The sequence below is a fragment of the Trypanosoma conorhini genome, assembly GCF_003719485.1.
Source record: "Trypanosoma conorhini strain 025E chromosome Unknown Tco_14.4_contig_00064, whole genome shotgun sequence".
Classification (NCBI taxonomy): domain Eukaryota; phylum Euglenozoa; class Kinetoplastea; order Trypanosomatida; family Trypanosomatidae; genus Trypanosoma; species Trypanosoma conorhini.
This window is the reverse complement of record NW_021704151.1, coordinates 9,234-31,592: the sequence shown is the minus strand read 5'-3', so window position 1 is coordinate 31,592 and position 22,359 is coordinate 9,234. Positions and strand designations below refer to the sequence as shown.

Sequence of the window (22,359 nt, the reverse complement as noted above, 5' to 3'; positions counted from 1 at the left end):
GGCGGATTAAGGGAAGAAGGGCTCTGACGGGTAAGGGGCTGCAATGGATGTTGTGGCACCTCGTGCGTCGGGCAAGGGCGCGGAGGAGGCGGAAAAAAGGGCAGCGGCGTTGGCGCGGCAGCTGCGGGTGTTGCTAGACGAGCGCGAGGACCACCTGGACGCGCTGGAGGGAATGCAGCGGGCGGTTCAGACCTCCCAGGTGGAGGCTGAGCGGCTGAGGGAGGAGCTTCGAGTAAAATTTGCGCAGGTGGAGGAGGTACGACGGAGGGCCAGCAAAGAAGCTCTGTGGCTGGTGAAGAGCGAGTGGCGAGACAAACTTGTCGAGCTGGCAAGAAGCAACACGGAACTTCTTCATGAGGTGCGGCTTCGAGACAGCCGCATTGTGGAACTACAGCAGCAGATGTGCGAATTCAACAAGTTGGAAGAAAAAGATGCCTCGTTGCCTGAAAGAGTCACTGTACTGACGGCGGAACTGTTGCGTGGAGAAAAGATCATGAGTGAAAAAGATGCCGTACTTTACGCCTACGAGGCTCGATTGGAGCGGGCCGAACGGGCGACCCTCAGTGCACTGGAGTCACAGTGCAAGCTGGAGGCTCGGTGTCGTGAGCTTTTGCAAGAGCAGGCTGAGCACCTGCGGGCATTCGCGGCGTTGTCTGCGCGAAATGAGCATCTCGAGACACCTCTAGCGGAGGAAAAGTGTGGTCCAGGTGTTGGCGACGGGGTGACGCGCACATCGGCGCTGCACACTGACATGTGCGAGGAAGCAACGGGGACGGATGCCGACCAATCGGGGAAGAGGGAGTCTCTGGTGAAACTTCTCCTGCGCCGCCTTGCCGCCAATGAGGCCGAGATGCAGTTGAGAGTCCGACTGCTAATGTGGATGTCATTCGTTCTTCAGAAAAGGAGTGCGGGGCCGCGGAAGGGGGGCAGGACAGGGCCCTGCACCTCTCAGGCCCCCAGCCCCTCTTTCAGGGACGCCCCGGAAACCAACGATGGGAGCAATTGCTTGGAGGAGGAAGTGGCAAGGCTGCGCAGGGAGGCGAAACTCCACGAAGAGACGCGGGAACAGCTGCAGTTTGCCCGAAACGAACTGGAAAAGCAAAAGCGAGAGCATGAATGGAAGGAAAAGGCAAACAAGGAGAGAGAAGACGAGCTCTCGAAGGTGATCGAAACCCTTTTGCAGCAGTTGACACGGGAGCCGGCGGAAATAATTTGTGCGAAAAGTGAGCTATCGGCACGCTCGAATCCGCCCAGTTGCACGAGTGATGAAGCCCCGTTATCAGAAGCCAAGGCGAGTTTGAGTTTCGCGACTCTCCAAAGTGTGCCCAATGCTTCTTCGACGCAAAACGAACTGATACCATGTTGCATGAGCACAGCTGAAAAAGAGGAGAAGGAACATGCAGGAGAGGCCCTCTCCAGCGCGGTTGAGAGCCTCCCTTCGCTGCAAGACGGATCAGAGGTTAATGCTGTTATCGCTACGCTGCTTTCTTTACACCAAGAAGGGCTTGAGGAGTGGCGTGGCCGAGCTTTATTGGCAGAGCAGCGAATGGAGAAATGGGGGGCAACCGTTTCCACTCTATCACTTCTGCTGCAAAGAAGCATACTTCCCTACTTGCTCATGCTGGATGAGATGTACACCACTGCTGTGAGTGATAAAATGAACATGCTTGTCGAGGAATACTTCTGCCGAATAGAAGAGAATTCCGCTAGCATGTGTGAGAAAAGTGAATTTACTACTAAGTATAGTAAAGAGTTTATTATACTGAAGTACTGGAGTAACTGGCGGCTTTCTATGGGGGCTTCCCGATTGGCTAGTTTGAGGGAAAAGGCAGCACGGACGGTGTCGTGTATGGCTGAGCAATATGAGCAGCTGGAGACTATCACTCAACGTGCAATGACGCGAATAAGAGCTCTCGAGGGAGCTTCGGTCGACAGTTGTGCTGCTGTTGCGGGCATTTAGGAACAGCTATGTAGTTCGTTGCTTGGACGCGCCGTGCACTTGTTTCAGCCCATGCATACAACGCATGCCTATATTTTTTTGTTGAACAATTATTGTATCGTTTTTTGGTTGTGTGTGTGTGTGTGTGTTTTTTTTTAACTCTTGCGGCGGGCAGGAGACGGGATTATTATTATTTTTTTTTTTGGCCTACCGCCTCCTCACTCACCGGCCCCGGTGGCTGCGTGCCCAGGACGTGGTACGGGCAGCAGGTATCTGCAGCTCCCGCCGTGTTTGTGGTTGTTGCTCCCCTTCGTCAATGCGTCCCGCGGCCGGCAGCTTTTTTGCTGCCCGCGGCGGCGGAAATGCGTCACAGCCAGCGAACCACTCCCTTGCCCCTTGCCTTCTCTCTGCTCTCTTCTCCGCCTAGCCATGGTAGACGACAGCGAGAAGAAGGTGGTTGCCGGCGCCCCACTGTATCTGCGGAAAAATAAGGGAACATGGACGGCAGAGCAGCAGTCAGCTTACTGGCGAGCAAAAAAGGCGGAACGGAGGCGACGAAGCAAAGAGGCGGCTGCACAACGACGTGAGGCGCAGCAGAAGGAGTGGGAGGAACTTGACGACGAGGAGCGGGAACGCCGGCGTGCAGAGGCGATCACAGTTCACGAGCGACGGCGGGCCGCAGAGGCAAAGGAGCATGCGGTGCGTGAGCAGCACCTCGCCGACACCTCTCTCCCGTTGCTGGTGTTCGACCTAAGCTTCGCCTGGTGCATGACGGCTGCCGACTGTCGCAGTACAGTATCGCAGATAAAGTTTAGCTACAGTGTATTGCGGCGGCATAACTTCCCGATGCGGCCTGTGATCACATCTATTGGTGGTCAGGAGACGGTGAACTCGAGCATACATGGCGAGGTGTTGCGCACGATGTGTGACTTCGAGGGGTTTCGCCGTTATCCTCCACCGATTCACGAGGAGCACTGGTCTACTCTGTACAGAAAGGAGGACGTCGTCTTTTTGACGGCTGACACAGAAACTGTGCTAGAGGGCCTGGAACCCGATACGGTGTACGTCGTTGGCGCCTTTGTAGATCACAATTCGCGAAAGTTTCTCACTAGAGATGCGGCGAGGCGTCATGGCGTGCGTATGGCCCGTCTTCCACTAGATGAATCCATTGAGGTGGGTAACCGCTGCAAAGTCCTCACGGTGAATCATGTGGTGGAGGTGCTATGCCGGTTTGCCGACTGTGGTGACTGGCGTAGGGCGTTTGACGTGCTGCCGACAAGGCGAGCGAAGACGGCACGCCAGAAACGTCCTCACTCCTCAGCTGGGGTGGGGAGTCTTTCCTCGGATAAGGATGCTGCAGAGTCGGTTGAGAGCAACGACGGCTGCCACGATTGATGTGAGGCCGCCGACGTGAATGGAGGCGGGAGTCGGTGGCACGCGGGGATTTCCCCCACGGGATCCACAGCTGAAAACGGTCGTGGAAAAAGCAGCAACGAGAACGACCGAGAAAGAAAAAAAAAACCCGTAACTGATGGTGTTCTGCGCCGGAGGTTTGAAAACGTGCGTTGTGGTTCTGCGGATTTGTAGCGTGGGACGACTCTTTATTTCCCTCTTGATTTGATTTGACTCTTCTTAGTTGTTGGGATAGTTTCTTCTTGCGGCTGCACTCATACACAGGGGAACAAATATACACACAAGTAAATTTGTACAGAACACCGCATATAGCAGAAGGGAGAGAGAGGGAGCAGCGTGTAAGGAAAGGTTGCGCCCGGCGTGAAGCAAAAGCAACGAAAAGGAGATAACTTGAACTTTTTTTTTTTTTTGCCATTTCAGAAATGGCCGATCAGAGCTCAGTGGCTGCCCCGGTTGAGGCTGCCGTCAAAGAGGCCGCGGAGTTGCCCAAGCCGCAAAGGGCGGATGCTGTCAAGGAGCAGAGGAAGTCATTGAACAAGTCCACCAGTGAACCGACGCAGACCCTAAATCGGTGCCTTGTCTACTGCAGATTGCGCCCAACGATCAAAATAGATTATCGGGGCGGCGGATTTAAGCTGGTATCGGTGGAGGGCAAAAGCATCGCTTTGAAGGGCGAGCGCCGATACGATTTTGACGGAGCCTTTGACCAGGACTGCACACAGGAGCAGATTTTCGACTCCGTCGCCGTGCCCTGCCTTGAGCACGCGTTCAATGGGTTTTGTTCGGCGCTGATGTGTTACGGTCAGACAGGTACTGGGAAGTCCTTTACTATGTGCAACACAACCCCTGGCACTGAGGGAATTATCCCTCGGGCGGCTCACTTTATTTATGATAAGATAGAAGCGTGTCCAGGACGTAACTACGAGGTTGTCGGACGGTTTGTGCAGATATACCGCGACAACCTCGGTGACTTGATGGTGGGCTCCGGCAAGGAGCGGGTGGAGGTTCGATTTGATGAGGAGGAGGGCATTACGTTTACGGGGTGCACATCTCGCGTCCTCCGCTCCCCGCAGGAGTTCATGCAGTTTTACCGCGCCGGAAACGAGCGCCGTGTTGTGACGGCAACGGCAATGAACCCAGAGTCGAGCCGCGGGCACACCGCGCTGGTGATCAGTATTGTTTCTGAGGACCCTAACGACCCTGCGGCGGGAAAAATGCGGGGTAAAATTACGTTCATTGACCTGGCCGGTTACGAGCGCTTCGCCAAGACCGGTATCACCAACGAGAACACCATCATGAAGGATGAGGCAAAATGTATTAACGCCTCCCTGTTGGCTCTGGGGCACGTAGTCACGGCCTTGTCTTCTGGATCTCCGCATATTCCGTGGCGAGACTCAAAACTCACCCGTATTTTGCAGGACTCCATCGGTGGCAGAAGTCGCACCTCCATCATTCTTACCGTTGGGCCAAGCAGCGATCACCTTTACGAGACGGCCAACACCCTGCAATTTGGCCTGCGCGCGATGTCGGTGAAGGTGACCGCCAAGCAATCGGTGGTGGTGAACTATGAAAAACTGGCCCGCAACCTGCAAACGCTGCTGGATGAGAAGGAGCAGCAGATTGCTTTGCTCGAGGTACAGATTGCTGGCCGCGACGCTGAGCGGGCGGAGCTGATGGAGCGGTATAATGAACAGCGCGCGGAGATCGATATGCGGTATGAGAAGGATATGGCGAACTTGGTGGCAAGCAACGCATCTCCGGAGCAGATACAATACCTGCGCGAGGTGTACAAGGTGGAGGTGGAGAACCTGCACGAGCAGCGAGACGAGGAGATTCAGTACAAAGAGGAGGTGCACTCAAAGGAGATTACGAGGCTTGTTCGTCAACAGGCGGAACAGGAGGCGAAGCGCCGGGCCGAGATGAAGTTGGCGCAAGAGCGCATCATTGAGGATTTCCAGAAAAAACTTGACGATGCACGCCAAGGGAAGAACGATGACATCGTTAATGTCTTGCGTCAGCTGGCGGAAAAGGACTCCCTACTTGCCACTCGCGCCAACGACACCGCCCGACTTCACGAGCACATTGAGGTTTTGACGCAGCAGATCAAGGAGATGGGCGGGACACCCGTGGAGGAGGCCATCTTCCCCGAGACCTTCATCGACGTTGGCCAGGTGGAGGAAATTCAGCAGCGCCTGGGGGCTGAGTTGGAGTGGCATCGTGAGAAGGAGGCGCAGTTGTACGCCGAGGTGGAGCGGCTGTCAAAGATTTCCTCCGAACGCGTGGAGGAGATCAACAAGTTGCACGACGAGAATACGCAACTGCGTCAATATCTTGCCAAGAGTGGTATTGAGCTCTCCGAGGCAGACGACTTGACAAAGTTTTTGCGTGAGAGACGCGCCAAGATGGTTGACAGTAGTGAGATGGAAACGCTTCGTGTGACCATGCAGGCTGACTTGGATGAGTTGAGGGCGCAAAATGCGGAACTGACGCGGGAGGTGGAACGCCTTAAGGAAGAACGTGCGCAGCAGTCCGTTCCCCTCACCGCACGTATTTTTGGCACAGCACGCGGCACCGGAAGTACGGCGCGCGGCTTTCCCCCTTTGGCGCCTCCTCAAGCCTCGGGGCGTGGCGCCAGCCAGCTCCGCCAGTTCTTCTTGTCAGCTGACGAGCCGAGGACGGCGGGACCCGCGTCCCAAACCGATGCCTCCAAAAAGGCCGTAAAACAGTTATCCGACCAATTGGCGTTCAGCATGCAGGAGAAAACTGCTCTATTGGATCGCATTCGGAAGCTGGAGGCAGAAATGGCGGCTAATGGCGTGGCGGCTTCGCAGCCGTATGTGCCCCCGATTAGGTTGGGCGCCTCTGCTGTACCGCCCGTGCCTTCGCTTGCCACTCCCTCCGCACCAGAGGTAACGCCCGATGCCGACCTTGATGTATTGCTTAAAGTGAAGGACGCAGAGGTGGACGAATTGATGGAGACAATTGAGCGTCAGCAGTATCTGCTGTCAAGTGCCCGGGCTAACGATGAGCATTACCAACAGGTGATCAGCAATCTTCGACAGGTGATTGACTCGGCGGAGCTGCCGGTGCCAGAATCGCAACCCATCCCTCCTCCGGTGGATTCCATCGCGGTGGACGACTATATGAACATACTGCGTGCGCTACGTGAGAGTGAGAGAAGGCTGGCTGTTCGTCTCGCGGAGCGCGACGGCAAAGATTCTGCTGGGGTGGAGGCACTTCTGGAGGAGAAGGATCAGGAGCTCCAGCTCAAGGATGAGCTCGTCATTGAAAATGCGTCCAAGATGCAGTTTGTGGCCAAAGTCTGTATTCGCCTTAAGAGTCAGTTGGAACTTTTGGGTATAGTGCCTTGTTGTCAGCTGCCCGACTCTTACAAGGAATTGATTGAGCGCGAGAAGTTCGAGATGGAGGATCAAATAAGCGTCCAGCAGGATCTGGAGGAGCAGCTTCGCTTGGAAGCAGAAGAAAAACAGCGTTTAGCAAGGATGCTTCGGTCTATGCAGGATGAGCGTGAAAGGGATTCCGCTGTCATGCTCCGCTTTCAACAGCGCTTCAAGGAAGCGCAAGAAAAAGAAATGTGTATCTCCGAGGCCCTGTCACGTGTCACAAGGGAAAAAAGTGAAAAGGAAAGGGTACTCGAGGAAACGCTGCGTGCGCTGTCAAGGCGTCTTATGGAGTGTCAGGCACAGCTGAGCCAAGCAAAGGAACTTGAAACCACAGGGGGCATGGGACGGCTTTTGAAATTGTTCCTTCGTCGTTGACTCAGCGTTGCACGGTGGTCACTCTCCTTTTGCTTCCTATTCACCGGCTGACTTGAGCCGGCCTTGTGGTTTGTTCCCAAGTGTTATCCTGTTTCCCCAAGTTGGACCTTATTATTATTTGGATGTCCTTCTTGCTTTTGTTTTTGTTCTCTTCAGTGCCAGGCGGCAGTGCAGAGAAGGAGAGCGGACTGCGTAGCCTACTGTTTCTTTTTTTTCTTTTTTTTTTTTCCTTTCCTGTGATGAACAAGCATGTACTTGTGTTCTGCGACAGTTTCAAGGGGTCTTTTTTTCCACTAATTCCTCTCTCATTCTTTCATTTCGTAGGGGCATCTTTTTTCGCTGGGACTGCCCGCCGTTTCTTTTCTCAGTCCAACTGGGCTCGGTCGTTTGCATCCACCACCCCCTGCCTGTATTCTGCGGTTGGGCAGGGGAGGGGACGAGGGAAGGACCCTGCGAACGTTTTTTGTATGCCGCATTTGTCTTTGTTTCCTTATTCTTTTTCTTTCCTTCTTCTTGCGTTGTTTTGTGTTTCCTCTTCACCACATTGTGGGCGCTGCCAAGCCACATATTTGGCTCTCTCCTGTGGGATTAGAGAACACGGATAGTGGCGACGTGGACTGCATGTGAGGTTGGACCCTGGATGGGGAGGGATTGACAATAAGGAAAAAGGAACGTGCCTGTGACAAAGATACGCACACACTGAGAGAGAAAAGAAATATATAGGTGGGGCCTGCGGAAAGAAGATAGTCTGAACAACAGGTTTTTTTTTGTTCGCGTGTGTTATTGTTTTTTTTTTTTTACCATAGCGGGTTGGCGCCTATGGCTGGACAACATTGTTTTTGCTCTCATGCGAGGCCTGGGATCGGCGCCCTTGCGGTGCTTCTCTTATTCCTTGTTCTTCATGCCTCAGGTGCGGCTGTACGCTTCGGGGGCAGTGTGTACCGTGGCCTTGCCGAAGAGGAACTGCGCCTGGGTGGCTCCACGCTAACGATCCGGGCTGCTTTCCCAGCGTTTAACGGATACGACGAGGCAACGTTAAAGAAGCTGTTGACCGAGATGCTCTCTGTGAGCCACGTCATGAGTGAGGGCGGAACCAAGCGGGAGACGCAGGCCGGTTCCAACTCGTGGCAGCGGCAGCTCCCACGACTGATGGAGCGCAGCCAGGTTGAGGTAGAGGACAATGGAGGCACCGTGCGACTCACTTTTCACCCGCTTTCCGACTCTGTTGTGAACGAGCCACTGCTCGTCGTGCCTTGTTTGCCGCGGAACCTCGCTCAGAAGCGTAGTGTGCTTGTTGAGGGCACAGAGGGCAAGTGCTGCCACCTGGGCAATGCGTTTGTCATCACGCCAAAGACGCTTATTCGCATTGATACGGATAGACTTGCGCAGATGGGCGGGGCAGAGTATATTACTGGGAATACGATTGAAATTCCGCTAATAAAAGAAAATAGTGCTGGAGTTGGTCCAAAATTAAAGGTCATGGAAGGGAATGCCTGCGCGAATACTGTCGAGGCGTCAACTAGTGAAAGTGAATGGGATGAGGAGAAACAGGTATTTCGTTTCCTTGCAACGCGCGGTGGCTTGGTCACTCTCTGCTATATGCCATTCCCGGAAAATTTGCCTGATGTGATGCTGAAAGTGGGTGAGACACTAAAGATTGCAGGCCCTGAGGGGGTTTCGACCGAACCCCTTCGACTCCGTTCTGGCGCGGAGTTTAAGGGTCACGTGTTTGGTACCAATCTTTCGGAACGTGATGAACTCGTTATCACGGCACAGCTATGCAGTGACTTCACCCCAGAGAAAACACTTTTACCAGAATTCTCTCTCTCTAGTAGCTCTCGGGCCCTTTTCTTCGGTGTTCTGAGCAAAGAAGGCCTCTACCACGTTTGCTACTGTAGTGCTGGATCGGAACGGTATGTTAGGGTGGCGACACTGTTGGTTGAAAAGGACGTTGACGCCGCGACGAACAAGAAAGCAACGGATTTGCCGTTGGATAGAGTAGATAACCCTCACCCCGCTTCCAGTACGGGCCTTTTGCAGATTAATCAGACAATAATGCTTTTCTTGAGGCATGAGACACTCAACGTTTCTTCGTTGGTGTGGTCAGGAGGTCGCATTGTGGGCCCAGGGGAGATAAACTGCTTTGGGGCATCTACCATCACTTCACACGGCGACGAACCTCGTACTTTGTCGTTTATCTTGCGCAACTACGGTGACATGGCGATGGATCTCCCGCAGCTGGTCCTGAAAGGTGGAGGGGCCGTGCACAACTACGGACGCCTTACCATAACCGTAGCCCATATGGGAGAGGCGGGGGGCGCCGGTATCCGCTCTCGAAGTCGCAGCAATGTAATTATAAACCGGGGTGGTATTATTCATGTCATCGCCGCGGAACAAGGCCCGGCCGTGTTGTGCCAAGCACATATAATGAACATGAAGGGAACACTTGTGCTCTCGGGGAGTTTGAAAATTGCCGAACTGTTGGTTGGGGAAAGGGCCAAACTTGTACTAAAGCGTGGAGCCCGAGTTTCTGTGTCAGCTACGCGGCTTAGTGGGAGGATCACATTGCTGGAAAATTCAGAGCTAGCACTTACGGGAGATTCTTCGCTTGTTTCCGTCAACGTAAAAGGGAACCAAAGCCGTATTCTCTTTACAGGGCCATCACTGTCGCTTGATTCTATTATCGTTACGGGCGAAGTTATCACAGACATTATTGGCCCATCATCAGGTTCTTCCATTGTTATGGTGGCATTGTACGGTGTGATTGCCTTTGGAGAAGGGTCTCACCTGAATCTTCGCAGGACACGTTTAACGACCAACATGGGCTTGGCACAACTTGTTATTGCGGGGGCATTAACCGCCGACATAGACTCCGTGGTGTTTTCCGGTAAAATATGGATTCAGGTCAACAATGTCGCAATTATGTACGGCTATGGCAAAGGATACCGCGTAAATGAAGGGGGGGAAACTTCGTTTGTGTCCCTTGCCGTTGCTGAGAATGCCACGCTTGTAGCCTTATATGTTGAGTCTTCGCCGGATCCTCGCGTCAACTGTGACACGGCGCTCTCCTTTTTAGATCGCTTGAAGGTCGAGGGTCGTTTCCTTCTGCGTGGGTGTGTGACAGTTCCTCTCGGTGGCGCAATTAGAGGCTCAGTGGAATACTTGAAGCTTTCCGAGGAGGTACCCACGCTCATGCCGCTTCTTCTTGCCGCCAACATACGCCTACCACTGGACGCCCTTCCATCGCGGAGAGCGAGTCTCGTATTGGGTGGTGAAACGCTGCTCCGCATTGGGGCAAAACTTGATGTGGGTGAGATTGTCATGAAAAATGCGGTTCTTGGCATAGAAGGTGCCGTCTATGTGGGGGCCGAGGCAGCGCTTTCTGTTGACCGTGGCTCACGCCTCGTCCTGGAGCGTGGTTGTGTAATTAACGCCACTGCGGTGCACGTGGAAGGCCTCTTGGAGGCGGACATGCTACCTGGACCGCTGATCACTGGGTCGCTCGAGATTGCGAGCGGTGGCCAGGTGAAGTTGTACTCTGTTCGGGGGCCACCGTGCGTGGACGTGCTGAGTGCCGGCGGCGGTGTGCGATGGGCAGGCGATTCAAGCGTCGAGTGTTACTCCTATCCACTGCTGCCTGTGTCAGAGTACTCCAGTAGATCATTGGAGCGTAAAAAATATAACGAATTGCGCCGAAAATGGTTTGCGCTACCGCCGAATATGGAATGCCCAGAGGAATATTTACGTGAGGAGGCGAACAGGCTTTTTCTTCCATTCTTTCATTTTTACATGAATCTCTATGAACCACTGCTGGGTGTGCCATCGACGCATGACATGATTGTTTGGGGGATAACGTTTATCTTTTTGGGTTTTATGGTGGTGCAGGTTTTTCTGCAAGTCCATGGAATGACGTGGAAGCAGTGGCTTGTCGATCTTGGAAGGGAGCCGCCCCTGCGTCTGACGCTCTCACGGTCCGAGTTTGCGCTGCACGGGATGAACTATGTGGTGCTTGCCACGCTGCTATTCAGCGCACTACAGACGTCCATGCTAGCTATTCTCCCGCAAACGCCACTGCCTGTTGGTTTCATGTCAGTTTTGCGCTTTCGCAGCGTAATGCTTATGCTGCCCCATCGTCTGCTCAACGCCCATGTGACGATGCGAAGGGCGATGACCAGCATCTTCATTTGGGGATTTGCCGCTGTAGCGCTGATGCTTCTGAACACAAAGCGCATTCGTCTAAGCCGGTGCGGAAAGTGGGTGCAGGTCATCGTACATATCCTTTCAAGGGTAGAAAAAGTTTTACAGCTTTTTCTCGTCGTGTTTTCCTTTCCGATCCGGTCTCTCGTTTTAGACTCTTTCGCGTGCAACACGTTTCTTAGTGAAATTCCTACATGCGCAGATGCTCATGATCGTAATATTATGCCGATCATCTCCCTTTTGCTACTCTACTTCGTGATGCCGTCGGGAAGGTTTTCGGCAATGCAGCTCTTACACTGCGACCTACAGTGCCGACGATCGGTGTTGGTTGCCCTACATGCCTTGTCCTTGACGGAAAGCGCCATGTGGAAGGTGCTAAGCAACAGTCCGCTATTGTTGCTTGTCAACAACTTCACCTTTCGATGCTTGCGGCTGCTCTTCCTTTTGCACGCTCCTCCCACGGCCTACATAAACATCAATAGGCTTATTGTCGAGTTTTCGCGTGCGGCGTTGTTTGCACACTTCTGTGTCCTGTTCCACACGATTCGGGTTTATTTGGGATTTGCGAAAACATGCCGTGATGGGGAGATATATTTTGTGGTGGTGGCCTTCCTTTGGTTCGTCATGCTGGGCGTTAATGTCTGTTACAACATCATCGCTGTGCCGGGCAAATTTGCGACCACAAACAACGTCGCTATTGACGCAATTGAGCGCTCGATTCAGCAGATTCACAGCCGTATCCAAGACCTGCAGTACGAGTTCCTGACATGCGCCTCCATGGAGGAGCGCGAAAACGTGTTGAACGCCACTTCCCGCCTTAACATGGAGTTGGTGGAGAAGCAAGAACGATACCGCCGCGAGAAGTACTGCATTCTCGGCAGCTTTTATTTTCCTGGGCTCCATGCGGAGCTAACCCCGCAGGGGATGACGTCGGCTGAAGAAAAAGCCATGCATTCTGAAGAGCTGGAGATGGGGGCACTCCTGGCGTCCCGCCTATCATCAGCGTCACCAGCAGCGGCAGCATCTCTGATGTCAGCTGCTGAGGCAAAGCAAGATGTCCAGGACCCACTCACGCAGGAGGAGATGGAGTCGTTTCGTTGTGGGCCTGTCCTTGGCTCGGGAAGCTATGGTTCCGTTCACTTGGGTATTCTGGCCACTGGGAGACTGGTGGCGGTGAAGTACGTCAGTATTCAGAACTCCTCCAAGAGGGCGCTTTCGCAAGTGGAGACGGAGGTGAACATGCTGAAGGAACTTTCCCATCCGAACATCATCCGTTATTTGGGATGCCGCACAAATCATGATAACGTTTTGGTATTTATGGAATTCGCCGTGGCGGGAAACCTCACCAGCGTTGTGAGGAGCTTTACAGGCTTGAATGAATCTGTGATTCGATACTACACGTATCAGATGTTGCTTGGGCTGCGCTACCTGCATCAGAAGGGGGTGGTGCATCGAGACGTCAAGGGAGAAAATATTCTCGTGGATGGCTTGGGCGTTGTCAAGCTGGCGGATTTTGGCTCCTCCAAAAATTTGCTGGGCATAAATGATTACAGCCGGGCGGGGTGTGATACACTCGTCGGCTCGCCATATTGGATGGCCCCAGAGGTAATACGCAATGAGGAGTACGGGACGAAGGCCGACATATGGTCCGTTGGCTGCACCGTCGTAGAGCTGCTCAACGGCGGAACTCCGCCGTGGCGAAAAGAATTTGAGAATGTTGTCTCGATGTTGTACCTCGTGGGGAACACCGACGTCATGCTGACCATCCCAGAGGGGACCTCGGAGTTGTGCCGCGACTTCCTGAAGAAGTGCCTTGAGCGGGACATAACGAAGCGGCCTTCGGCCGAGGAACTGCTTCAGCATCCGTGGCTGGGGAGTGCGGAGAAGGACACCGCACAGCCATCGAATGAATTTCCGTCGGGCCATGTCCACCTAGGAGACTCTTGCGCGGCTTGCTCAACGGCAACTTCACCCGGCGGTAAGGGGCAGCGACGCCGGCTCCCTGAGAGCGACAAAACAAAAAAGTAAACAGCGACGACGCACTTCTCGCAGGCGCATACAAAAGAGCAACTCCTTCATGTAAAGCGTTTTTGTTTTGTTTTTCTTTTTTTTTTCCTGCCGCAGTGCGTAGCAATGGCCCTCTATTTTGGGCTACTTTGTGTTATTTTCTTTCGAGGTCGCCGGGCGGGTGGGTATAATTATTCCAGCTCTCCTGCCGTGACGTTCCCGCGCATGTTTGGCCGGCGGCCGCTGCTTTCAACGTGTGTTGAGGTGGCGCACAGCGGCCGACGCGGACACAAATTTAATACCAAAACGAAAATGCGTGGGAGATGTGGGGACCGTTGATGGAGCAGATTACAGCCGTAATGTTGTGACACGTGGCGCGCTGGACGTCCGGCGTCGGGACCTCCGTTCCGCCATCGAGGGAAAAAACAGGTGGAAGGAGTCACGTCACACGCAAGAAAATTTCCCACGTAAGGAGGACGGAAGGTAGCAAAAAGGGGGAAAAAGAAGTGATGCGTTGAAGGGCAGGATGTGCAACACGCAAATTAAATAAAAGGAATGAAGCTTGAAGGGAGAAAGTGTGGGGGGGGGGTGAAGTACACACGTGGGGAACTGAAGACTTGCGTAAAAACACACACACACACATATATATATATATGTATATGTGCCTTTATGCACGCGGGTGGGCGATGTGAAACTTTGCTGCTCGAAGGAAATCATGTTGCATAAAGAGAACGTAAAAAGGAACTGAATGGAGCGAAATTAGAACAGTAGCAGCGAGTTGATCACGGAGCCACTGTCCGAGTAGAGTCATGCGCGGTAATTACTGCTTGTTTGGTATTGGGCTTAATGCAATGTATTGAATGCGGATAACCGCGCAAGCTGCTGATGATGATGTTCATTTTTTATCATTATTACCAGCATCGCCCTTCCAATTCACCTCTCTACCCTGAGTTTACCCACAGGAAATGGTTATCATGCAAACCTTTCCTGCGTGCGGCTGTAGTGAGCAGTAATGCTGGGCATGCGAAGTAACTGAAATGGATGTGGAACAACGTCATATATATATATGCGCTGGCGCTGCCCCCCTCCTCTTTTTTTTTTACTCTTTTTTTGTTTAATATTTGTTTTGCCGAGTAGTGGGGGACAGGCGATTGCCAGTTTGCCGTCTCCTGACGCCATAGCGGCCACATTCGGCAAGAAGGCGGGTGCAGCAAAAATAGGCACCTTTTCTCCAAATAATAATAACAATAATAATAACGAAATTGAATAAACGCAACATAAACGTAGATTGAGCAAAGGGCGCGGGGTTGGGTAGAGAAGAGGCAAAGCCAAGGGAGGGGGGCTAAAGGAATGGAGTCTGAGTTTGTGTGTGACGACGGCGTCACTCGGATGATTGTTATGACCGCCGAGGCGACCGCCCCATTTGACGGCGTCTTCCTGAAGAGGCTGCGAACCCCAAAGGGGGAGGGAGTGGTCCTCGGTGTGAATTCGGGCAACTTGTACGTTCTTCTTGACACCAACGCCGAGGCCTTGGTGGCAACGGCCTTCACAAAAAAGGACTTTGAGGATGGCCTTTTAGAGGTGCTGCCGGAGCTTCCTGTTGTTGTAGACCCGCTTGATTCGCATCGGGTGAAAAAAGATATGTTCTGCGGCCGTGGTGTCAGCATTGTGACGCAGGATCAAAATGGTCCGTGCCCTGTGGTGGCCGCGGCCAACGCGCTGGCGCTGTTGGGGCGCATCAATTTGTGCCCCGGTGATTGCCGGCGAATTGAAGCCAAGGAGCTTCGTCGCAGAATTCTCGAGTATATCATAGAAGGCAATCCGGATGTTCCACAATTTGTCTCTCCCCTCACACGTGTGGTGAATGGTGAGGAAGTTCAAACAATTGCCGGCCTCGTTCAAGAGCGTCTCGCTGAGACCCGGGCGAAACTCGCGGAGGGTGTAGAAGGCGAGGAGTTTTTGCACCGTTTGTACCACGGTATGAACATAAGCCCTATTTTTTCTGTGCTAGACGGCTTTGATTCGGAGGATGACGTGATGCTCTTCGCTCTTGCAGGGCTACGTGTTGTGCATGGGTGGCTGATTTCGTCGGAGGGTCGCTACGCCGCCTTGCGTGATATGTCTTTTAATGAAGTGAGTCTTCTGGCGACGCACAAAAACAGTGAATTGTCGGGGGTTGCCAACGAGTTCCTAGAGCAGACACGCTCACAGCTAACAGACGAGGGATTGGCGGTGCTTCGACGCGAGCTTGGCGAAGGGGAGGTTGCTGTTCTTTTTTGGAATAACCACTTCTCCACCGCCGTGAAGCTCGGTGGGAGGTTACTGCTTCTGCTCTCCGATGAGACGTACGCGGATAGGTCGTCCATCTTCTTTGAGGCCATTGAAGACGTCCACGGCGCCGCCACTTTCACCGACGGCAACGGCGTTGATGCCGATGCCTTGCTTCTAGCCGTTCAATCCTTGACTGGGAACGAGTTTACCGCAGAGGCTGTTTTGGCCGCGAGGACGGAGTTGAAGACTGCGGATGGCAACGAAGCAAGCCCCGAGGAAGTCGTCTCGCATCTGCGTGGCAAGAAGAAGTCTAAGGGAGACAGTCCGCCGGAGTGGGAGACCCTGGGTGCGTGAGGGTGCTGACGCCCTCGTGGAAATGGGGTTTGATATGAGCCACGCGGAGGCATGCGAACTTGTACAGAGGTCTGGAAGTGTGAGTGCTGCAGTGAGTGAGATATGTAAAGATAAGCCCCAGCAGTAGGCTTTGAGGGCCGTGGGCGTTCGTCACACTCTCATCTCACTGCGTCATTAAAGCAGACACCCACCCACCCACCCACACACCCACACACATATACATGCACAGAGAGATATCTCCGTCATTGTCCCCGTAATTTGTATTTTACTTCTTTATTTATTTTTTAGTTGTTGTCTCGGCCACTGCGCCTTAGATTTGTGTATTTCCAGATGAGGCTGCAGATTAACATTTTCAACGTTCGTGCGCCTTCGCTTTGTCCTTGTTATTCGAGTAGTTGTTTGTGTCGTTGTTTTTTTTCGTTTTTTTTTTTTTTGTCTGTCTGTCGGGTTTATCTGAGCCGATGCTGACTCACTCCTCTTCCTTCCCCTTGTCACACGTCTCTTGACGTTCCTGCACCCCTTTTTCCTCGGGCGATGGTTGCATCGTAGATTAGCGAGAGACCTTCTCTTGACTGTGCTTGCCCCCGGGTGCTCTGCGTGTGTTGTGTGGATTTAGCACCGTCACGTGATGAGCTTTGAGCTGCCGGAGCTTTTTGTCAACCCGCCGTTTGCGTGGGGGCCGCCGCCGAAGGAGATGGAAATGGGCGGCATGAAGGTGCGCCTGTACCAGAAGACAGACGCGATTTTCCCAAGCGACTGGCTGGAGGCGACGGCGGAGCAGGCGACGGAGAAGAGGCAGTTCACCACCGTCAAGGACGAGAATCGGCTGAAGGCGCTGCGCAACCTTCGCGCGAAGGATCGCCGCCATGGCCCGGAGCGGCGCTTCGTGAAGCGTCCGCAGAACCCGCGCAGCCACTTTGCCAACAAAGTTAAGCGGAACCTGACGCTTCTACCAGACACCGTTCGGGTGCCAACGGATGTGCGTATTTTTGCCGAGTTCACGCAGGCGGAGCTGGCCAAGATGCAAAACATTCACGATGCCCCGATTGTGACAGACATCTCCCTTCACAACTGTCCCTTGGTCTACAACAGTGCTATGGAAAAATCGAGCTGTAAGGCTCCCATACGCCTCGACGAAAGCAATAAAAATCAGGAGTTTTTTGCCCGCTCGAATACTGGGGCCGATGGGCCGCTTCGCGAAATCCTCAAGACGAAGGCGACTGGGACGCATCCCATTGTTGTCGCCACAGACGAGATTCTCGCTCTCATGATGACGTGCAGCCGTAGTGTGCATCCCTGGCATCTTGAGATTTTTCGCTACAACCGTATTGTGTTTATTTCGAAGGCGGAGAAGAGCAATATTGAGATGCAGTGGGTTGGGGAAACAGCCGACGCCTCGCGTCGCCCCGTGGAAAACGACCCCATTCAATCTGAGCGCATCACTGCTCTCGCGAAGGAGTCGACGGAGGTAAACAACGCGTTTGTCGCACAGGCGTGCTCAAAGACGCGTTACCAGATGAAGTGTGAGAAGAACCCGTTCCCTGGAACCCAGCCGCGCCTGTATCGCTATCGCCGATTTGTGATGCACGCCGACACGGAGGACCGCTACGACCTAATTGTGCGCTGTGAGGTGGACGCGGTGGAGGGTGACAAGTACGTCCGCATCTTTGGGCTTCTGGAGCAGTGTACAGGGGGGGCGGAAAGCGAGTGGCGCAAGACCTTGGACGCGCAGGCGGCCAAGTGGATTTCGGACGAATACCGCAGGAACGCGCAAAAGATGTCCCGCTGGGTGTCTCTCTGCCACTTGTCAGGGGCCTTAATGAAGATTGGCTTCGTGTCGCGCAGCTACAGGAGCAACGGGACGCTGGACCCGACCAAGCACGAGATTCTCGCCACGCAGACGAAGGACCCCGGCCCGCTCTCCGCCCAGCTTGGCATTAAGGTGGGGAACATGTGGGCCATTGCCGACGCCATCATCATGGCGGTGCTGCGGCAGCAGGACCTCAGGGAGGCGCTTCTCGTCAAGAAGAGTGGCGAGCAGTCCATTCTGCTCATTGAGAAGACGGAAGATGAGGACGACGAGGAAGACGACGAGGAAGGCGACGATGATGACGAGGATGACGGCGGAGACGAGTAGTGGCGGTGTCGTCGTGACATGCATGGTGGAGGGAGGAGGTGAAAAAACAAGTAAAGTAAAGAAAGCCAAAGAAAGGGAGAAGCTCGAAGAGGTGTGGCAGCACAAACAAGGAGGATTAAACCATTTTAAGCACTAGGTATTAATCTTTTAAGCGAAGAGAGGGATGACGTGAAAAAACAACAAGAACGAAAAAGTCCGAAAGGACGCGGGGAGAATTTAACTCTTGTTGGGGTTCACCTGACTGTCACCTTAGCGCTTTGCTTTGCAACAACTTCTCATGCCGTGCCGTTTCCCCCCTTTCGTTTTGTGTGCGTGTGTGTTTTTTTTTTTTGCTTGTAATACAACTGTACCACAAAAAGTACACAGTCACAAGTGTAGGAATATGAGTATACAGACCTTGACGCAAAATGAGGTAATCGCCTACTCGCTTGGTATTGTGGGGCTAGTGATCTTCACGGGCATCACCGCAGGTATTCAGGTGGCTTTGTTTTCTATGGATCGCATGTTCCTTCGCATTCTGACAACAACGGGCTCACTACAGGAACAGCGGCGGGCGAAGCGCCTACTGGAACTCCTGCAGCTCGAGCACTGGACGCTGGTGGCTTTGCTCCTGTCTAATGCCTCGGCAATGACGGGCGTGCCAATTTTACTTGAGCGGATTTTTGACCAGCTGACAGCGCTTCTTCTATCCATTACGGCTGTGCTCTTTATTAGTGACATTATCCCTCTCTCTATTTTCGTTCGCTGGTCATTTCCGATGTGTTCCTTCTTCGTCCCACTCGTCTGGCTGTTGGTGGTTCTCACCGCCCCGGTAAGTTACCCGGCGGGAAAGCTCCTGGATTACATCTTGGGGCACAAGGACTACCTCCTCGGACGCGACGAGCTGGAGGCTTTGCTTTTGGCCCAGCAGGGGGAAACGGCGTTTCTTCGAGAGTCGGAGGTCAACATGCTCACAGGGGCCCTGCGGCTGTCAAGCCACAGAGTGCAGGATTTCGTCGTGACGGCGTGTGACGAGGCGTTTATGCTCTCGTCGCGGACGCGGCTGGACAAAAAGACGGTGGAGAGGATTGTTGTCGCCGGCTACAGCCGCATTCCTGTGTACCTGAACGACAACCGGCGGCACATTCTCGGCGCCCTCATTGTGCAGTCGCTCGTCAAGTTGTGCTTCACCAACCCGCAGAACCCGCCGCGAGCGGGGGAGTACCCCCTTTTGGAGATCCTCCGCCTGCCGGCGAGCGCCACGCTGTACAACACCTACCTTGCCTTTCATAAAAATTCATCCAACATGGCCGTGGTGTACGACGAGGGCGGGGTGATGGTTGGGCTATGGACCCTCACCGACCTCCTCAACACTCTCTACAAACCCGGCCCGACGGCCCACGGAGACAACACGCGTCGGCAGGAGCTTATGGTCGACCTGCTGGAAAGCATGAGGGCTATGAGTGCCACAAGGCGCAAGACGCAGACACTTGTGGATGAGGATAGGGTTGAATCCGGAGGAATTTCCCCGAGGTGAACGTAGCAGATGAGCACGTGGACAAATGGTGTTCTTCCCCACTCCCTTTTTTTTTCTATACAGAGAAATGCATGTGTCTGCTTTGTCACCTCCGACCCTCGGAACTTCTTTCTTTTATTATTATTATTTCCTTTTAGTTACAGTGTTTTGCTCATTTCAATTTGCTTTTTTTGTTGTTGTTCCCTCTTTCTCTTTCCTTCTGCTTGTGTGTATGCGCCTACGTTTTGCCGCGCATTTGGGCTGATTTTGCCCACATCGGTGTGTGCACTTTTGCGGTCGCTTTCGTCGCCGTGGCGGAAGTCGATGGAGCTGTCGCGCGGCGTGGGCAGCACTGCTGCCCACGTCCACGCGCGTGTTTGCTGGCGCGTGCGATGAAGGACGGTGAGCGGCGTGTCACGCGTTCTCTGAGGTTGGAGTGGGTGGGGGCCCGGCGAGGTGAGGCTCGCACAATCCAAGAGTTTTGATTGCGTATTGTGTGCGTGTGTGTTTTTTTTTGTATCGCGTCTTCTGTGAAATCCCTTCTGATTCCTTGGCTTTGTGTGCCTGCGATGCGTAGACGCGCGCGGCTGTAGTCAACAGAAACATTGAAGCGGACGCGGAAGCGGCGAGTCCGTCGGAAGGACGATTGTGCGAAGTATTGCGTAGCGACGATGCAGGAAAATAATATTCACACCTCGTACTCAAAATACATCATTGTGCATCGCGGGAGTCAGATGGTGTTTATTGCCCTCCCGGCGGAGGCAAAGTGGATAGAGGCCCGTCTCACATACGCCGCACTAATGAACTTGGATCCTCAGCGAACGATGCTGACGCCCTCATTCACCTCTTTGAATAAAGGCACCCCCTCTGTGTGCCCAGACAACGCACCCATTAGGTGGGCTGCATCGGAGGCTCTGCATACCGTTGCCCTCGAAGCGTCGCCGGATGGCACGTGGACGGCACTGAACAGCAGACTGCGACCACTCGAGTCGCAAAGGTGCGTGGCAGGCGGCTTTCCACTGGCCGTTTCGAAATATTTGGGTTCCACGCAGCCTAACGCGCAGCCAAATCCGTAATTGTTTAAGAAGAGGAAGCTGTTTCCGCATCGGAGTCGCGTCGTGCGATGCTGTTGCTTCATCTTCAATACTGGGACCGTGGATTGCCTCTGTTCTTGATCTACGTTTTTAATGCGTGTATGTGGGTTGCGCTAGAGAAGGTGAGAGTAGTTTGCTTCCTGTGGCTTTGCCCTCCTCTCCTCTTTTTTCTTTTTCTTGTTATTTATGCGCGTTTCTGTAATGTGACGTCTTCTGATCGTGTGATCAGCAGTGGTGGGCGGCCGCGGCGGTAACGAGGTGGGGGGGGGGGAGGGGAGGGGGCGAGGGGGCGAGAGACAATTGTGCAACGCTCCTCGTGGAAGACGTGAGTGTAGCTGAGGACGCTGGCGTGAAAGCCGTTCGATTCAACCGCTGCTTGCGTTTCGCCTCCGCACTGTTACTGTGTTCTCCCTCGTTCCCTCTGCGAGGATTTTCTCCGCATTGTCACTGACCTTCCCTCTTCCCCTCTCTCTCTATCTTCCTCTCTGCCTTTTTATCCTGCGCACGTCAGTGAAGCGAGTGGCCGCGTTGAGCAATGGCCTCCTCCTCCCCCTCCTCCAAGTATTTTGTGCCCGAACTCACGCAGGACGACGTTCCTGGCGGCGCCTGCTGCGTGGATGAGACCACCTTCGCCACGCAGTTTCCCAGCTACCTAGAGAGTTACATCCGCAGCGTGTGGCCGGCCGTGGAGACGCTTTTGGGACAACACCAGCTGGTCGGCAAGCTGGACCTGATGGAGGGCTCCATGACGGTGGCAACCACGCGGAGAACGTGGGATCCCTACGCCGTTGTGAAGGCCCGAGACTTCATTCGGCTACTGGCCCGAAACGTGCCTCTCGCACAGGCGCAAAAGATCTTTCAGACGGATATCACTTGTGACATTATTCCCATTTCTATGAAGGGCAACAGCACGCGTCGCTTCATCAAGCGTCGCGATCGTCTCGTCGGCCCAAAGGCGCAGACCCTCAAGGCTTTAGAGATTCTCACCGGTTGCTATGTCCTTGTGCAGGGCAAAACCGTGGCGGTGATGGGACCAGTGAAGGGGTGCCAGCAGGTGCGAAAGATTGTTGACGACTGCATGAACAACATTCATCCTATTTACGGCCTTAAGCAGCTTCTTATCAAACGCGAGCTCGCCAAGCGTGAGGATTTACGACATGAAGACTGGAGTCGCTTTGTGCCTGTCTACAAGAAGAGCGTGCAAAACAAGGAGAAGGCAAAGGTGGTGCGAAAGGTCAAGAAGGAGCGCCTGCGGGAGTCTGTGAAGAAGCAGGCGGGTAAGGAGAAGTCCATCTTTCCGCCTGCCCCTCCCAAGCGTAAGGAGGATATTGCGATGGAGAGTGGTAAGGCCTTCCTTTTGCGCAAGCAGCAGAGGCGGCAGCAGCCGAAGCGCAACGACTACCAAATTGAATAATACACATTCCTTCCTCCGCACTGTTTCCTGCGGCGACGCAAAGCCCGCTCGGGGATGCGGAAGCGGAGCGGACGGCTGCGTTGCACAGGCGCAAGCCAAGGCTGTGAGGATGATTCCAGCAGGGGCGGGAAAGGTGGGGGGTGTCGGTGTGTGCCCTGTTGTGCCCTCTCGAGGCAGCAGCAATCTCGTTGCCACATGCTTTTATGCTTGCCGCCGCTTATTTGTCTGCGTGTTTGTTCCTCCCACCTCGCCCTCTCGT

At 53.8% G+C, this 22,359-nt stretch overlaps 9 protein-coding genes across 9 annotated transcripts, besides 12 other annotated features; all 9 read left to right on the top strand.

Annotated features, from left to right (window-relative positions):
* Positions 1–43: 43 nt before the first annotated feature.
* Positions 44–1,960, top strand: Tco025E_01819 (uncharacterized protein; the record flags this gene model as incomplete). The annotated part of the gene is made up of 1 exon (XM_029368755.1): positions 44–1,960. One exon carries the CDS (start codon positions 44–46, stop codon positions 1,958–1,960), a length of 1,917 nt encoding a protein of 638 aa, XP_029231139.1.
* Positions 1,961–2,069: 109 nt separating this feature from the next.
* Positions 2,070–2,088: a microsatellite.
* A 280-nt stretch (positions 2,089–2,368) lies between these two features.
* On the top strand, positions 2,369–3,334 carry Tco025E_01818 (tRNA (guanine-N(1)-)-methyltransferase TRM10; the record flags this gene model as incomplete). The annotated part of the gene is made up of 1 exon (XM_029368754.1): positions 2,369–3,334. One exon carries the CDS (start codon positions 2,369–2,371, stop codon positions 3,332–3,334), a length of 966 nt encoding a protein of 321 aa, XP_029231138.1.
* A 440-nt stretch (positions 3,335–3,774) lies between these two features.
* Positions 3,775–7,131, top strand: Tco025E_01817 (putative kinesin; the record flags this gene model as incomplete). Its single annotated transcript, XM_029368753.1, has 1 exon — positions 3,775–7,131. One exon carries the CDS (start codon positions 3,775–3,777, stop codon positions 7,129–7,131), a length of 3,357 nt encoding a protein of 1,118 aa, XP_029231137.1.
* Positions 7,132–7,334: 203 nt separating this feature from the next.
* Positions 7,335–7,359: a microsatellite.
* A 253-nt stretch (positions 7,360–7,612) lies between these two features.
* Positions 7,613–7,669: a sequence feature (A-rich).
* A 222-nt stretch (positions 7,670–7,891) lies between these two features.
* Positions 7,892–7,930: a sequence feature (GA-rich).
* Positions 7,931–7,950: 20 nt separating this feature from the next.
* Positions 7,951–13,356, top strand: Tco025E_01816 (protein kinase-like protein; the record flags this gene model as incomplete). Its single annotated transcript, XM_029368752.1, has 1 exon — positions 7,951–13,356. One exon carries the CDS (start codon positions 7,951–7,953, stop codon positions 13,354–13,356), a length of 5,406 nt encoding a protein of 1,801 aa, XP_029231136.1.
* A 59-nt stretch (positions 13,357–13,415) lies between these two features.
* Positions 13,416–13,442: a microsatellite.
* Positions 13,443–13,976: 534 nt separating this feature from the next.
* Positions 13,977–13,996: a microsatellite.
* Positions 13,997–14,569: 573 nt separating this feature from the next.
* Positions 14,570–14,592: a microsatellite.
* A 93-nt stretch (positions 14,593–14,685) lies between these two features.
* On the top strand, positions 14,686–15,960 carry Tco025E_01815 (protein fam63a; the record flags this gene model as incomplete). The annotated part of the gene is made up of 1 exon (XM_029368751.1): positions 14,686–15,960. One exon carries the CDS (start codon positions 14,686–14,688, stop codon positions 15,958–15,960), a length of 1,275 nt encoding a protein of 424 aa, XP_029231135.1.
* A 180-nt stretch (positions 15,961–16,140) lies between these two features.
* Positions 16,141–16,188: a microsatellite.
* A 146-nt stretch (positions 16,189–16,334) lies between these two features.
* Positions 16,335–16,355: a microsatellite.
* Positions 16,356–16,367: a microsatellite.
* Positions 16,368–16,394: a microsatellite.
* Positions 16,395–16,588: 194 nt separating this feature from the next.
* Tco025E_01814 (putative eukaryotic translation initiation factor 3 subunit 7-like protein) lies at positions 16,589–18,097 on the top strand (the record flags this gene model as incomplete). Its single annotated transcript, XM_029368750.1, has 1 exon — positions 16,589–18,097. One exon carries the CDS (start codon positions 16,589–16,591, stop codon positions 18,095–18,097), a length of 1,509 nt encoding a protein of 502 aa, XP_029231134.1.
* A 382-nt stretch (positions 18,098–18,479) lies between these two features.
* Tco025E_01813 (uncharacterized protein) lies at positions 18,480–19,613 on the top strand (the record flags this gene model as incomplete). The annotated part of the gene is made up of 1 exon (XM_029368749.1): positions 18,480–19,613. One exon carries the CDS (start codon positions 18,480–18,482, stop codon positions 19,611–19,613), a length of 1,134 nt encoding a protein of 377 aa, XP_029231133.1.
* Positions 19,614–20,263: 650 nt separating this feature from the next.
* On the top strand, positions 20,264–20,668 carry Tco025E_01812 (uncharacterized protein; the record flags this gene model as incomplete). The annotated part of the gene is made up of 1 exon (XM_029368748.1): positions 20,264–20,668. The coding sequence occupies one exon, from the start codon at positions 20,264–20,266 to the stop codon at positions 20,666–20,668; it is 405 nt and encodes a 134-aa protein (XP_029231132.1).
* A 275-nt stretch (positions 20,669–20,943) lies between these two features.
* Positions 20,944–20,976: a microsatellite.
* Positions 20,977–21,221: 245 nt separating this feature from the next.
* On the top strand, positions 21,222–22,100 carry Tco025E_01811 (ribosomal RNA assembly protein; the record flags this gene model as incomplete). Its single annotated transcript, XM_029368747.1, has 1 exon — positions 21,222–22,100. One exon carries the CDS (start codon positions 21,222–21,224, stop codon positions 22,098–22,100), a length of 879 nt encoding a protein of 292 aa, XP_029231131.1.
* Positions 22,101–22,359: the final 259 nt, after the last annotated feature.